The 15,418-nt window shown below is 38.5% G+C and overlaps 1 protein-coding gene across 6 annotated transcripts in view; it reads right to left on the reverse strand.

Moving 5' to 3' along the window:
* The window catches only part of GPR89A (G protein-coupled receptor 89A), a 40,520-nt gene that overhangs the window by 24,482 nt on the left and 620 nt on the right, over positions 1-15,418 (reverse strand). For all 6 annotated transcript variants that reach the window (XM_019919934.3, XM_019919938.3, XM_019919935.3 and 3 more), the window contains exons 2-4: positions 7,420-7,479; positions 5,894-5,997; positions 1,085-1,191 (exon numbers count right to left, since the gene is read on the reverse strand). In XM_019919934.3, coding sequence (XP_019775493.1) covers positions 1,085-1,191; positions 5,894-5,997; positions 7,420-7,479 — 271 coding nt within the window. The remainder of the gene's footprint in view (positions 1-1,084; positions 1,192-5,893; positions 5,998-7,419; positions 7,480-15,418) is intronic.

Consider the following 15,418-nt stretch of genomic DNA (forward strand, 5'->3'; position numbering starts at 1 on the left):
ATTAATATTTGGTTGGCTTGCTCACTTGGCAAATGAATGATGGAACAATATAAGTTTTAGAAATTGTTTTCTAAACCTCTTACCATCATTAGAGAATTTTGGCTGAAATTAAGATGCGGGTTGAGTTAGGGGAGACATTTCTTTTTTTTTAAGAATGCAAGAATTCTTGGGTTTCCCTGGTGGCGCAGTGGTTAAGAATCTGCCTGCCAATGCAGGAGACACGGGCTTGAGCCCTGGTCCAGGAAGATCCCACATGCTGTGAAGCAACTAAGCCTGTGCGCCACAACTACTGAGCCTGTGCTCTAGAGCCCGTGAGCCACAACTACTGAGCCCTTGCGCTGCAGCTACTGAAGCCCGTGCGCCCTAGAGTCTGTGCTCTGCAACAAGGGAAGCCACCGCAATGAGAAGCCCCTGCACCGCAACAAAGAGTAGCCCTCTCTCCCCGCAACTAGAGAAAGCCTGCGTGTAGCAACGAAGACCCAATGCAGCCAAAAATAAATAAATAAATAAATTAAAGAAAAAGAATGCAAGAAGTCTTTTAAAATGACAGTTAAAGCGGGGGGGAAGGCCATTTTCTGATAAAGTACTAATAACAATTCCCAGTACAAATCAGAAAGTACAAATAGTACCCTGCATTGGAAAAATGAAAGGAAAGATATTATAGTAGAAACAAATAAAGCTGTGGCAGGACAAATAACCTAATCATTCATTATTTATTTTGTAACAATCTTTTTTTTTTTTTTTTTTGCGGTACGTGGGCCTCTCACTGTTGTGGCCTCTCCCATTGTGGAGCACAGGCTCCAGACGCGCAGGCTCAGCGGCCATGGCTCACGGGCCTAGCCGCTCCGCGGCATGTAGGATCTTCCCAGACCAGGGCACGAACCCGTGTCCCCTGCATCGGCAGGCGGACTCTCAACCACTGTGCCACGAGGGAAGCCCCTTGTACCAATCTTTTAAAGATGCTGTGTATGAGGTGCCCTCAAACAACAGTAGCTACTGAAAGTAATATAGAAATGAAACTCTCTACACCCTCAATCCCTAAGAATACTCATCTTATGTGCTGACACTAGGGTAAAATACTCACATAGTCGGATGTTGCTCACAATAAAATAGCCAATGTAAAAAGGCACCATGAAAACCAGGATCAACAGAATTACACACAGGTTCATTTTCCAGTGAAAATAACGGGAGCTGAAACAAATGTCAAAGAATATCACTAGGAGGGAAAGAGGGCAGCTACTTTCACTCTCTTTAGTCTTCCAAAGGATTTCTTGCTCTTTGAACTCAATACTGAATATATCCCATCTAATTAGTCAACTAGGTTGTTACTATCTGCTCATTTATAGAGATTAAAAAATACAAAGTTCTGAAAGGTATATATGGCCATCTTAACCTCCTAAGAATTTTACTTATTAAATTGAGACTGTTAATGCTCTAGTCATATTCATAGACAATGTATAATAACATTTATCAATATATATTATTGGTAGAATGACTTGTTTCACTTACCACTGGGAGTCCTATTTCAATATGAGTTAAAAGAAAATAAATGTTAATATGTGTTATAAAGACACATAAATACTTCTTCTGTACTCTCAGTATAAACATCTGATTTGCATGACCACTTTTACTACTGCTTATAAAATATATTTTACTTATTGATTAAAATATTTTAGGGCTTCTTTTTATAACAATTTATTGAGACATAATTCACATGTTTAAAGTGTACAATATAATGGTTTTTAGTATAGTCACATCATTGTGCAGCCATCACTACAATCAATTTTAGAACATTTTTCTCACTCCATGATGAAACCCAGTACCCATTAGCAATCACTCCCCTTTCCTTTCAACCTCCCCAGCCCTAGGAAACCACCAATATACTCTCTGTCTCTATGGACTTACATATTCTGGACATCTCATGTATGTGGAATCATGTAATATGTGATCTTTTGTGACTGACTTCTTTAACTTAGCATAATGTTTTCAAGGTTCAACAATGTGTAGCATCTATTGAAACTTCATTCCTTTTTATGGCTGAATAATATTCATACTGTTATATGAATATACCACATCTTGTTTATCCATTCATTAGTTGGTGAACATTTGGGTTGTTCTACTTTTTAGTTATTATAAATAGCAATGCTATAAATATTCATATAGGAGTTTTTTGTGTAGACATGTTTTAATTTCTCTTTAGGTATCTACCAGGGAGTGGAATTGCTGGGTCATATAATAACTATATTTAATTTTTTGAAGACTGCCATTATTTTGCAAAGTGGCTGTATCATTTACCTTTTACCCATAGCAAATGAGGGTTCCAATTTCTCCACAGCCTTGTCAACACTTGTTATTGTCTTTTTGGTTATAGCCATCCTAGTGGGTGTCAAGTGGTATTACACTGTGGTTTTGATTTGCATTTCCCTGATGGCTAAAGATGTTGAGCATCTTTACATGTGTTTATTGTCCATTTGCATATCTTATTTGGAGAAATGCCTATTCAGATCCTTTGTCCATTTTTTTTTTTTTTTTTGCAGTACGCGGGCCTCTCACTGTTGTGGCCTCTCCCGTTGCGGAGCACAGGCTCCGGACGCGCAGGCTCAGTGGCCATGGCTCACGGGCACAGCCGCTCCACGGCATGTGGGATCTTCCCGGACTGGGGCACGAACCCGCGTCCCCTGCATCGGCAGGCGGACTCTCAACCACTGCGCCACCAGGGAAGCCCCATTTTTTAATTGTGATATTTGTCTTTTTATTATTGAGTTGTAAGAGTTCTTTATATATTCTAGATTGAAGTCCCATAGCAGATTCATGATTTACAAAAATTTTCTCCAATTTGTGGGATATCTGTTCACTTTCTCGATGGTGTCAAGTTTATTGATTTTAAACTTAGTTAAAACTAGGCCTTGTTTCAAAAAAGGTTAAGTGGTTAAGTGGTTTATGAGTACATATAAAATACAGGATGATGAAATAAACTATAAGGAAATAAGAAAGGAAGGAAAAACAGTGGCAAAATATAGGTAGAATATCAGGGCAGGCCTGATGGTTATTATGAAAATGCTCACCATAAAGTTCTAGAAACTTGCTACAGGTGGGTCATAAATTTAGCTTTACGTTTTCTAATAGTCAATGTAAAATAGAAAAATTGATCAGTTAGATAAATCATAGTGTATGTAAGAAAAACAAATTACATAAAGTAAGCATAATTACTACTGATTTATTATTACTGAATTATTACCACGATCATATTGAAATTTCTCCAAAGATTTCATAAAGAAGAAAATATGAGGGCAATTAACAATGTTCTTCACAACATCCTTTCAAGAGAAACACTGATGAGTCTCAGAGGGCTATTTCTTCTGCTTACTCCTTAGTGTAGATGGCAGGAATCATAAAATAAAGAGCTATTCAGTAAAGGCTACCCTACAGAGAGCCAATACCATTTGGTTAAGATAAACTGACAGCTTTTGCTCATCTGGATTACCCACTTTTGAGCATATGGAGAAACAAACAATATGCACATCCTCCAGGCAATCATACTTAGTATTTCAGCTAAGTTTCTGAAAGATATTGGGAGGCAGTGGGTTTGAAATGACACGTGTAATCCATATTGCCAATTAAAAGCAAATCATATATTTTAACTGTCATTTGAGCTGAGGGTAAAATGACATTCTCTTGAGAAAATTAAGGATACCAACAAGATTACATATTTGAATAGGAGGCTATACCACTTCTGTTTAGAGAGGAGCCAAAAGAATACTCTTGGTCAGGTCCAAGATTTTCCTTTGAAAAGTATTCTGAATAGTCAATGCACAGGTAATAATATATGATCACGGTCCATAATTCTGTTACATAGTAGGACCAAATGTTAGTATGAAAAAATAGGTATAACTGAAGACATGTCTCAGCCTACCCAATCCCCCAAAAAAGCACCTAAAGAAGAACGAGATTTTAGCAATGCTACTTCCATACTCTTTAAGATAAGCTGTTTGAGGAATATAAATCCAAGTAACTGAGTGAGGTGTCTTACTATATGGGATTGTTAATTATAAATGAGTCAAAAGTTGGGGGACATCAGCTACCAAAAACAATAATTTTGGTTTTAGACTATTTGAGTCATAGTCCTTTCTACACTACTTAGATCACTACTTATGGCCAGCCAGGCACCTGTTTTTATAAATGAAGTTACTGGAACACAGTCACACCCATTTGACTACATATTGCCTATGGCTGCTTTGGCTCTACAACAGCAGGGCTGAGTAGTTGCAGTAGAAACGGTGTGGCCCACAAAGCCTAAAATATTTACTATCTGGCTCTTTACAGGAAAGGTTGCTGACCTCTGCTTAGATATCAGTAAAACTTCCAGGTTGTGATAATAAATTTTATTTTCTAGTTTTGTTGAGAAATAACTAACATAGACCACTGTATAAGCTTAAGGTGTCTAGAATGATGGTTTGACTTACACATGCTGCGAAATTATTACAAAAGGTTTAGTTAACATCATTCTCTCGTATAGATACAAAAAAAAAAATCTCCTTGTGTTGAGAACTCTTAGGATTTACTCTCTTAAATTTCCTATATATCACACAGCAGTGTTCTAGAACTTATTTACCTTATAACTGGAAATTTGTACCTTTTGACCACCTTCCTCCAATTCCCCGTCCTCAAACACCCCGCCTCTCGCAACTACCAATCTGATCTCTTTTTCTATGAGTTTGGTGTTCTTATTTTTGTTTTTAGGTTCCACATATAAGTGAAATCATACAGTATTTGTCTTTCTCTGTCTGACTTATTTCACTTAGCATAATGCCTTCAAGGTCCATCCGTGTTATCACAAATGGTAGGATTTCTTCATTTTTTGTGATTGAATAATATTCCATTGTATATACATTCCACACTTTATCCATTCATCCTTTGATGGACACTTAGGTTTTTTCCATATCTTGGCTATTGTAAATAATGTTGTTATGAACATGGGGTGCAGATACTCTTTTGAGTCAGTGTTTTAATTTCCTTTGGATATATTTCCAGAAGTGGAATTGCTGGATCATATGGTAGTTCTATTTTCAGTTTTTTGAGGAGCCTCCACACTGTTTTCCATGGTGGCTATATCAATTTACAATCCCATCAGCAGTGCACAAGGGTTCCCTTTTCTCCACATCCACACCACTATTTGTTATCTTTTGTCTTTTTTTAATTTTTTGAAAAATTTATTTATTTTGGCTGTGTTGGGTCTTTGTTGCTGCGTGTGGGCTTTCTCTAGTTGTGGTGAGAGGGGGCTACTCTTCATTGCAGTGCGTGGACTTCTCATTGCAGTGGCTTCTCTTGTTGCGGAGCATGGGCTCTAGGCACACAGGCTTCAGTAGTTGTGGCGTGGAGGCTCATTAGTTGTGGCTCACAGGCTCTAGAGCGCAGGCTCAGTAGTTGTGGCACACTGGCTTAGTTGCTCCATGGCATGTGGGATCTTCCTAGACCAGGGTTCAAACCCGTGTCCCCTGCATTGGCAGGCGGATTCTTAACCACTGTACCACCAGGGAAGCCCTCTTTTGTCTTTTTGATGTAGCCACTCTAATGGATCTGAGGTGTGGTTTTACTGTTTTCATTGTGATTTTAATTTGCATCTCCCTAATGACTGGTAATGTTGAGCATTTTCTCATGTACCTGTTGGCCTGTAAATCTTCTTTGGAAAAATGTCTATTCAGGTCTTTTGCCCATTTTTAAATTGGATTATTTGGTTTTCTTGCTATTGAGTTATATGAGTCCTTTATATGCTTTGGATATTAACCCCATATCAGACACATTTTTTCAGGTATGGGATCCCAGTAAATCTTGCACCATAAAGAAAGTAACATAGGTCTCTTTAAGAGGATAGCTAATTAGTACTCTTACTCACCTGCTATTCAATACTCCTAAGATTTCAAAGATGATGAGCTCAAACATGGTGCAAGAAAATGCAAAAGTCACAGAGAAGATCACCTGTACCACATACTGACGCACCTGTTAAAAGTCAAATAGAGACTAAAAGTCATTTCCTTATGTGAAATATTGAGTTGATAACCTTCTGGTTACAAGTCAGAAAACTTATATTAAGGAAATTCTCAAGTTATTAGAAACAGGGCCATGACAGTAACTAGTCTGGAGCTAAAGGAACAGATGAAAGCAGGTAGTACTTCTAATTCATGGGTCACTATTATCATCCTCCTCCTGTGGATGAAAAATTTAAAGCACAAGAAGATGAAGTGACAGGGTCAGAAGCAGCATTTAGAATTCCTGATGCACACTGACAAAAAAAATTACAGATTTATGTATACAGGTTAGTGCTAAAAGGGTTACTTCAACATTCTGCAGACCTTGGACCAGTTTTAGAACCTTCCCTAGGAGGCCTTAAAGTATTGAGCAGAACAGAATCTCTGGAATTCTGGGCTATTTCAGACAATAACTCAAACTCCCTGGGGAAGTTTAATGGAGAACATACTAGAAATGACCCCAGATAGTCCATAACCATTGAGCTTATTACTAAATGAGAAAGATTAATTAGGAAATGTCCAGTGTAGGCTGTTGTCTTTCTGAATTCAAGGCTTAAGATACGAATCGAACCAACCTTAGAATTTGGTATTAACTTAGGATGTATGATTGGTAATTAACACTGAAGGCCAGATACCAAATGAATGAGCACATTTATGAGACATTATAAGTTAAATTCTCTCCCAAAGAATAACTGTCTGCTATTGGTATATATACTGATATGACTAAGGCATGATATTTCTTGATCCTGGCTCCTGGGCTATACACGACTTGCCTAAAAAAAAAAAAAAAATCAACTAAGCTTGATTATATTCTCCAATTTAAGAATTATATTAGTGGCAAAAACTTCCCATCTTGGGAGTAAACGTGATTTTTATTTTTTTTTCTTGACCATCACAGGTCATGGAAGTTCAAGCATAACTCATTTTGTTTTTAATTGAAGTATAGCTGATTTACAATGTTTCACGTGTACAGCTGATTCAGATATATATATATATTTATATATATATATACGTTTTCAGATTCCTTTCCATTATAGGTTATTACAAGATACTGACTACAGTTCCCTGTGCTCTACAGTAGGTCCTCGTTGTTTATCTACTTTATATATAGTAGTGTGTATATCTGTTAAAACCAAACTCCCAGTTTACCCCCCCCAACCCCCCACTTTCCCCTTTGGTAACCGTGAGTTTGTTTTCTACGTCTGTGAGTCTACTTCTGTTTTGTAAATAAGTTCACTTGTATCATTTTCTTTAGATTTCACATATAAGTGATATCATATGATATTTGTTTTTCTCGAACATGATTTTTCTTTAATGGAGGTATTTTTCTTGTCTCATTTAAAACAATCTAAATTCATATAATATTAGCATAATCAAAATGATCTCTTCTCACCTCGTAGTCCTTAAACAGTTGTCGCATGAAAAAAAGCCACCCAAATCCAAAGAAAAATATCTGGGGGAGAAAGAAGATAGAAGGTCAATATACATAATCTTTTGAGAAATGTCTTCTACAGACTATTTTACGATAAAAGGTCGCCTAACTAAATAGCTTATTTCAGAGATTAAAGACGACATCCACCCATATAAGGTCTACTTATTAAAGTCCTCAACACTGGGACTAGATGTTGAAAGGCTCTTCAATTTTTGAAATTATCCTTGTTTAAGTTAGACAAAAAATTAAAGTATATATTTTTCCGTAATCTTATGATAGTCATTTTATGAGCCAGAGAAATTAGCAAATAAAAAAGGAGTCACTGAAACTTGCTTCTTACAGATGATTCTTGCTTACAAGTATTTAGAAAAACAAAACAACTTCAAGGAAAAGGAGTTATTTTTAAGATTTTTTTTAAAAAAGGAAAGTAGTGGGGCTTCCCTGGTGGCACAGTGGTTGAGAGTCCGCCTGCCGATGCAGGGGACACGGGTTCGTGCCCCGGTCCGGGAAGATCCCACATGCCGCGGAGCGGCTAGACCCGTGAGCCATGGCCGCTGAGCCTGCGTGTCCGGAGCCTGTGCTCCGCAAACAACAGTGAGAGGCCCACGTACCGCAAAAAAAAAAAGGAAAGTAGTAGACAGAGTGATATTTTCTATATGTTTTCCTTCATGGACCTTTCTCTGATTCTCCACCATCTTGCCTAATCCACTAAAGTGGTTTCCATCTCAGTATAAAGCCAAAAGATTGCAGGATCTCACGTTGTCAGTTTTGGTTCAAGCTGGCATCAGAGACAGTAGCCACATGACAGCTCTGTTCAGCTTTCTAAAGCTCATTTGTTTTCCACTGGTAAATAGAACTTTCTCTACATACACACACTCTGACACAACTCCTCTTTTCTTCTTATATTGGCTAGGAACTTTATTGAAGAATAACATTTTTTAAAAAAATTATAGTTGCTTTACAATGGTGTGTTAGTTTCTGGTGTACAGCAAAATGGTTCAGTTACACATATATATATACATATTCTTTTTCATATTCTTTTCCATTATGGCTTATTACAGAATATTGAATATGGTTCCTTGTGCTATCCAGTAGGACCTTGTTGTTTATTTTATATATATAGTAGTTTGTATCTGTTAATCCCAAACTCCTAATTTATCCCTCCCCCACCCCTTTTCCCCTTTGGTAACCATAAATTTGTTTTCTATGTCTGTGAGTCTGTTTCTGTTTCATAAAAAAGTTCATTTGCATCATATTTTAGATTCCACATATAAGTGATATCATATGGTATTTGTCTTTCTCTTTCTGACTTACTTCACTTAGTATGATAATCTCTAGGCCCATCCACTTTGCTGCAAATGGCATTATTTCAGAAAAAAAAATCTTTTATGCCTTCCCACTGACTTTAGGAGCAAGTGTGAACTTTTGAGCATGGTTTAGCAGACTCCTCCTCCTCTTGTTGTGTCCCTCCTACCCACCAAATTCATATTTTCAGCCACATGGAACTGCTTTTGCTTCTTTAGAGACAACATTCTTTCATACCAAGACCTTGGCAGATGTTATCCTCTGATGGGAACTTCTCTCCAGTCCCCTCCCTACTTATCCTACAGATAGCAACTTAATTATTACTACCTCTTGAAGGCCTTCTCTGGTCTCCCAAATACAGGTAACTTGCTCTTTTTAGATAATCCTATTCTACCCTGTATTTCCCTTATAAAAGCACTCACCACACAGTTTTTTAATGTCTAATTTAAATACACGCTTTTTTTTTTTTTTTTTTTTTTTTTTTTTTGCGGTACGCGGGCCTCTCACTGCCGCGGCCTCTCCCGCTGCGGAGCACAGGCTCCGGACGCGCAGGCTCAGCGGTCATGGCTCATGGGCCCAGCCGCCCTGCGACATGTGGGATCCTCCCGCACCAGGGCACGAACCCGTGTCCCCTGCATTGGCAGGCGGATTCCCAAACACTGCACCACCAGGAAAGCCCAAATACATGCTTTTTAAAAAGGCATTAGACTGTAAGTTCTGTGAAGATAAGGATCATGTTTGTCTTGTTAATCTTTGTATCTTCAGCACCCAGCACAATGCCTGGCACATAGCAGGCTCTCCATAAATGTTTGCTGAATGGATAAACGGTCCACAGTGAAAGATGTTTTGTACTTCAGGAACATTCAATCTCAATTTTTTGGTAATAACTTCTATGTGCTGTGCTAGGTGCTGGGGACAAAAAGATGAGTAAGATAGTTACTACCTCAAGGAGGTATAGTATAGTAGCAAAGACACTAAATAATCATAATGTGAGACATGCACATGATATTGTAAAAGAATATGAAAGAGGGAAACTAAACCAATCTGGCAGGGGGTTAGGACACATTTTTCTGGGGATGATAATACCTTAGATGAAGGAGGATTTAATTTAGGGTTAAAACCTGATATCATGTGCAAATTTGGGGGTTATATGCATTTCTCTAGAGAGAGGTTCCAAGGTATTCACCACACACTCAAAGGTTTCCACCATCCCTAAAATATTAAACAAACAAACACTCTTAAAAGATGAAAAAGAATTAGGCAGGTAAAAGACAGGTAGTGGGGGTAGAAGAACAGGGCTTTCTTTTCAGACAGCAAAGAGCATGAGTAAAGGCACAAAGGTAAGAAATATTGGGTTGGCCCAGAAGTTCGTGCGGGTTTTTCCATAAGATGTTATGTTACGGAAAGACCTGAACGAACGTTTGGGCCAACCTGATAGTATGGTATATACTGGTAACTACACACAGTTTGGTGCTGCTGGAAGATAAAATTCAAAGAAAGAAGTGGTTAAAAATAAGGCTAAGAGAGGAGGAACAGAGAACTAATGACTGAAAGCCCTGGAGGCCACTGTAAAGAGCTTGGATCATAGTCTGTAGGTGATGAGGAGTTATTTAAATACAGAAAAGACATGGCTGGGTTTATTTTGTATAGAGCATTATGGTAGCTATTTGAGGGAAACAACACTGTGGAAAAAGAAACATGATAGGAGGTTGTTGCAGCAGTCCCGATGAAAGATGATAAAGGCCTGAATTAAGACATCGGTGGTTAGAGAGGAGGCAACAGATCTGAGTACTTAGAAGGTAAAATCAGCAGGGAGGAATCAAAGGTGACTAGTTTGGGATACAGGATGAAGAGTGAGGCCACCCACTTTACACAAAGACTACTGCAAGAAAACAAAGGTTTGGGAATGAGGGTGGGAGATAGGACTATGATGGATTCACTTTTAGATGTGCTAAGTGCTTGAGGGCAATCCAAATTGACATAAAAGACAGATTAGGAAGGCAGGGCTGAGATGCACCTAAGAGCTGAAACCACCAAAGAATATGAGATCACCCAGGAATAGTATGTAGAGTGAAGAAGGCAATATGCCAGGAAGAAAACAGTAGAGGGAAGGAATGGGAAGAAGAGACCAGGAAGGAGACAGAGGAGGAATGGTCAGAGAAATAATAGGCACCAGGACACCATGGTATCCTGAGACCAAGGAAATAGAGTTTAAAGGAGTGTTAAATGAAGCAGAGACGGGCAATAGAACCAGGACTGAAAATGCTCAAAGGACTTGGTAACTTGTAGGTCAACGCTGACCTTTGGAAAACAGTTTGAGTAGTGAGGTGGAGGCAGCAACCAGACTCTAGTGGGCTGGGGATGCCCGCGGTGGGGAGGGGGGCAGGTAAGGCAGTAGAGACAATAAGCACAAATCACCCAAGGGACAGCCAAGAATGAGACAGAGAGAAAACATGAGAGAGTAGCTCAAGGAAGCATGTGGGGTAAAGAGAAACATTTACAGGCCAAGGGGAAGAAAGCAGTAAAGAGATAAACAAATATGAGAAGGAACTGATAGAACACTGGAGGTGAGTTGATGATGTTATTAATTTATTATTATTAGCAACAGCTACCTTTTACTGACCATGTGGTATATTCCAGGAACTCTAAGTGCTTAGCCTTGCAATCTCATTAATCATGAAAACCAGATAAGGTAGGTTTGATTGTCTTCATTACAGAGAAGGCTGAGGCTTAACAGAAGTTAACCCATTTATAGTAAGTTTCGGAATCAGGATTCAAGCTGAAGTCTGGGTGGCTGACTCCAAAGCTTGTGCTTTTAACCACTTCCCAATAAGCTGCTCCACGATCAAAGGCACAGGTGGAAAACATTGCCTTAAACAGGAGTAAGGGGCACCTTATTTTCTCACATGGGAGGAAAGGAATTGGGAATGGTTGTGGATATAAATAACTGCTTAGATTAAGATATAGGAAATAGAAGGAGCTCATACCTCTTGGCCTCAGTTTTGTTGATAAAGTAGGAGGCAAGGTGGTCTGCTAAGAGTAGGAGAGGTGAAAATGGAAAAGGGAGCTTTGAAAAGAGTGATAAAGACTCAGAGAAATTATGAGGGGAAGGGAACAAGCAGCTGATTAAAGTCAAGAAAAAAAATGATTCAGTGAGCTAAGCGTGTCCATAAACTTATGGCATTGGCAATCTGCACAGTTGTATGATTTTCTACAGAAGGCTTTAGGCCCGAGTTAGTAGTAGACAAACTATAGCAGTGATCCGAGCGTGGACTTTTATATGTAGGTAAAGAAACAAGAGGGTATGAAAAAGTAGCTTGGATCCATGAATCCAGACTGAGTAGAAAAGGAAGAGGGTGAATAGATTAGGAGAAAATACCCCTAGACTACCTGGGAGATCCTTTGGCTATTATAAATCATTACCAGGGGCTTCCCTGGTGGCGCAGTGGTTGAGAATCTGCCTGCTAATGCAGGGGACACAGGTTTGAGCCCTGGTCTGGGAGGATCTCACATGCCGCGGAGCAACTAGGCCTGTGAGCCACAACTACTGAGCCTGCGCATCTGGAGCCTGTGCTCCGCAACAAGAGAGGCCGCGATAGTGAGAGGCCCGCGCACCGCGATGAAAAGTAGCCCCCGCTTGCCACAACTAGAGAAAGCCCTCGCACAGAAACGAAGACCCAACACAGCAAAAATAAATAAATTTAATAAAGTCCTACCCCCAACATCTTAAAAAAAGAAAAACATTACCAGAGGAGACATTTAAATTTATAGTTTAGAGGCCATATTTAAATGACTTCTGAAGTCATGACTACAGATGGAGAAGTTAGAAATTTAGGGAGTAGTGTATATGGTGGAGATGGATGAAAAAAGAATAAAATATTTCACTAAGAGCAATCTGAAATGGGATTTAGACAAGGAAAAGAAAACAAGTGAAATTGATAAGTCTATATGAGGGGGTGGGAAACGGAAGAAAAAGAGAAAGAGATACATACCTTTATATTTCATTGTGGGCTCCTTTCACATTGAAGAAACACTTAAAAAGAGTTTTACACAACTAATATAAAAAAAATACCAGGAGAATTCAAGAAGTCCAAGATTAATATGAATTCTGGCAAGATTACAGAGGATCAAAAAAGCATGCAAAAGGTAAAAGCGATTTCAAACATTTTTGCAAATAAAATAGAAAGTGCACAGCTCTTATTCAAAAAGAAGACTTTTGAAATTGTGCAAAGTCTTGACCTTGGGACTTAAGAGTGTACTTTGGAACTGATAAGTCTTACGACTGTAGAGAAGGCTGAAGACAGAGGTTAGATAACAGTTGCTTTTACAAAAAATAACTCCTACATTGAAAATTAGCTACAGATTTGAAAAAATAGATGGCCATTGGCAGGACAGCTATTAAAGAACTGACAATAAAAGATCCCTTTCTTGGATCATTTATTTACACTTTTATTTATTTAACAAATATTTATTAGTGTCTAATACGTGCCAGGCCCTAGGGGTAGAATGGCAAACAAGAGAGCATGGGCACTGCCTTAAGGAATTTATCATCTACGGAGGAGACAGACAAGTAATTATGAAACAATGTGATAGTGCTGTTATAAGTGAAGCGGGCAAAGGGTACTAGGAAAACATGTATAGGGACATCTAGTCCAGTCTGGAAGAGGTTTTTTGGATATCCATGTTGAGATCTGAAGGCTGAATACGAGTTAGCCAGGAGAAAGAAGTGGAGGGATACGGGGAAAAGATCCAGAAAGAGAACAGACTGGTGGAAACCTTGAGGCATGGTAGCATGGCCAGGTTAAGGAACGAAAAGAAGTTTAGTAAGGCTAGTGTGTTATAAATTGAAGTGAGAAATGGTGAGGGCCAAGGCTGAAGTGAAGAGGTAAGAGCTGGGTCTCATCATAAGAGACCCCATAAGCCACATTAAGGATGTGAACTTTATCCTGTGACAATCTCTACACCAGGATGTTGTCTGAGGCAGACCAGCTTCAATATGTGACCTCTGATTTCAGATTTCGTTTCAAATAAATCTTTCAGTTCATACAAAACAGGAGAAACGAGGGGAAGGTGTTTCTAAGGTACTCACACCTCTCCAGAAAGGTGCTTTTTATTAAATATTTACTAGGACTACTATGTGCCAGAAACTGATCTAGATGCTGGGGAATACAGCAGAAACAAGACAGAGAGTATCCTGGACCTCATGGAGTTTACATCTAATGAACACAAACAAACAAGTGATAGATATGAAGAAGAAACTAAAACTGGGACATGAGACAGAAGGTGGCTGGAATGGAGGCTACCTTGACTGGGGGTAGGGCGTCAGGTAAAGCCTCCCCGAAGTGACATTTTTACTGATACCTAAATGATGATGAAGTAGCCACATAAATATATGGACAGAGAACAATTCCACACAAAGGATTCTTCGGGTCTTAGTTCCTCACTTGTAAAGAGTAGGCTTGAGAATTAAATTTAATATTGCATGTGAATGCATGTGTGAAAGTTACATTATATGGCATACAAGATCAGAAAGCCACTTTCTTGGTTCAACTTGTCAATCAATTATATCCATGTTAAAAATGTTTATGACCATCTTAGTGTTATAATGTAATGCCAATTTCCTCACTGACATTCTTATTTTTATTCTGAGTGAAAAAAATGCTACTTAAATATTGTCATTTTTCTTGAGTTGGTACTAGGGCTAAAAATAACCCTGAGTTGTCATAAAGGGCAACACGAAGCCATGGAAAAGTTAGAAAAGCAAGAGAATTACATGTCCAGATTTTTGTACATTGATGCATTTGAATATTATGCAGCCAATAAAAACTATAGTTATGAAAACTTATAAAGAATGGTAATTTTAAAAACAAAAAATTTATCGTATCAGGATGTTCCTTGTTTCATGCTCTCTAAAATGTTTTAATAAAAGGATTTCAAGAAACAAGGACAATGCTCCACTCCGAAGACAGAAGCATTAGGATAAAGCAATACAAAAACAGAAAAAAAAAAACCCCTAAGATTTAGTTTACTTTAAACCCCCAGAAGGAACTGTTTCTGTCATGTGCCACTTGAAAAAAAGGAACAATTAAGAAAGAATACTTTAAACTACTGGAAAAATGGGGGTGGGGTGGAGGGAAGATCAGTAATTAGGTAGTCTGAGCTTCTACAAATTTTATCAGTTGGCCAACAAATATTTATTGAGTGCTTGCACTTGGAGGGAGGATAGAGCTATGAAGAATTTATCTCAAAAAATAAATTCATAAACAAATACATAAATATCAGTGCTATGATAAATGCTGTGAAGAAAATAAAACAGTAACTCAATGAACTGACATGGTAAAAGCAAAAGGCTCACTAGATTTAGTTTCTATAGAGCAGGGACAAGTCTGTCTTATTTTAGGTTTGTATCCTCAGAACTTTATATAATGCTCGATAAAAGTTTGCTGACTGTACGAATGAATGAAGGTGGCCAATCGGGAAGGAAAGAGGGTTAGAAAAAGATCCGAAAGCGTGGGCAGCAAATAAAGGATGAAGGATGGAGGTGTTACTGTACAAACGAAACCTGATACTTATTAGATCTCTGAAGTGACGGCGGCAAATTTCTCCGCATCCGGATTCAGGATTTGACAGCTAAACCAGCAAAGCCCTCACGTGT

The sequence above is a fragment of the Tursiops truncatus genome, chromosome 1, assembly GCF_011762595.2.
Source record: "Tursiops truncatus isolate mTurTru1 chromosome 1, mTurTru1.mat.Y, whole genome shotgun sequence".
Classification (NCBI taxonomy): Eukaryota; Metazoa; Chordata; class Mammalia; order Artiodactyla; family Delphinidae; genus Tursiops; species Tursiops truncatus.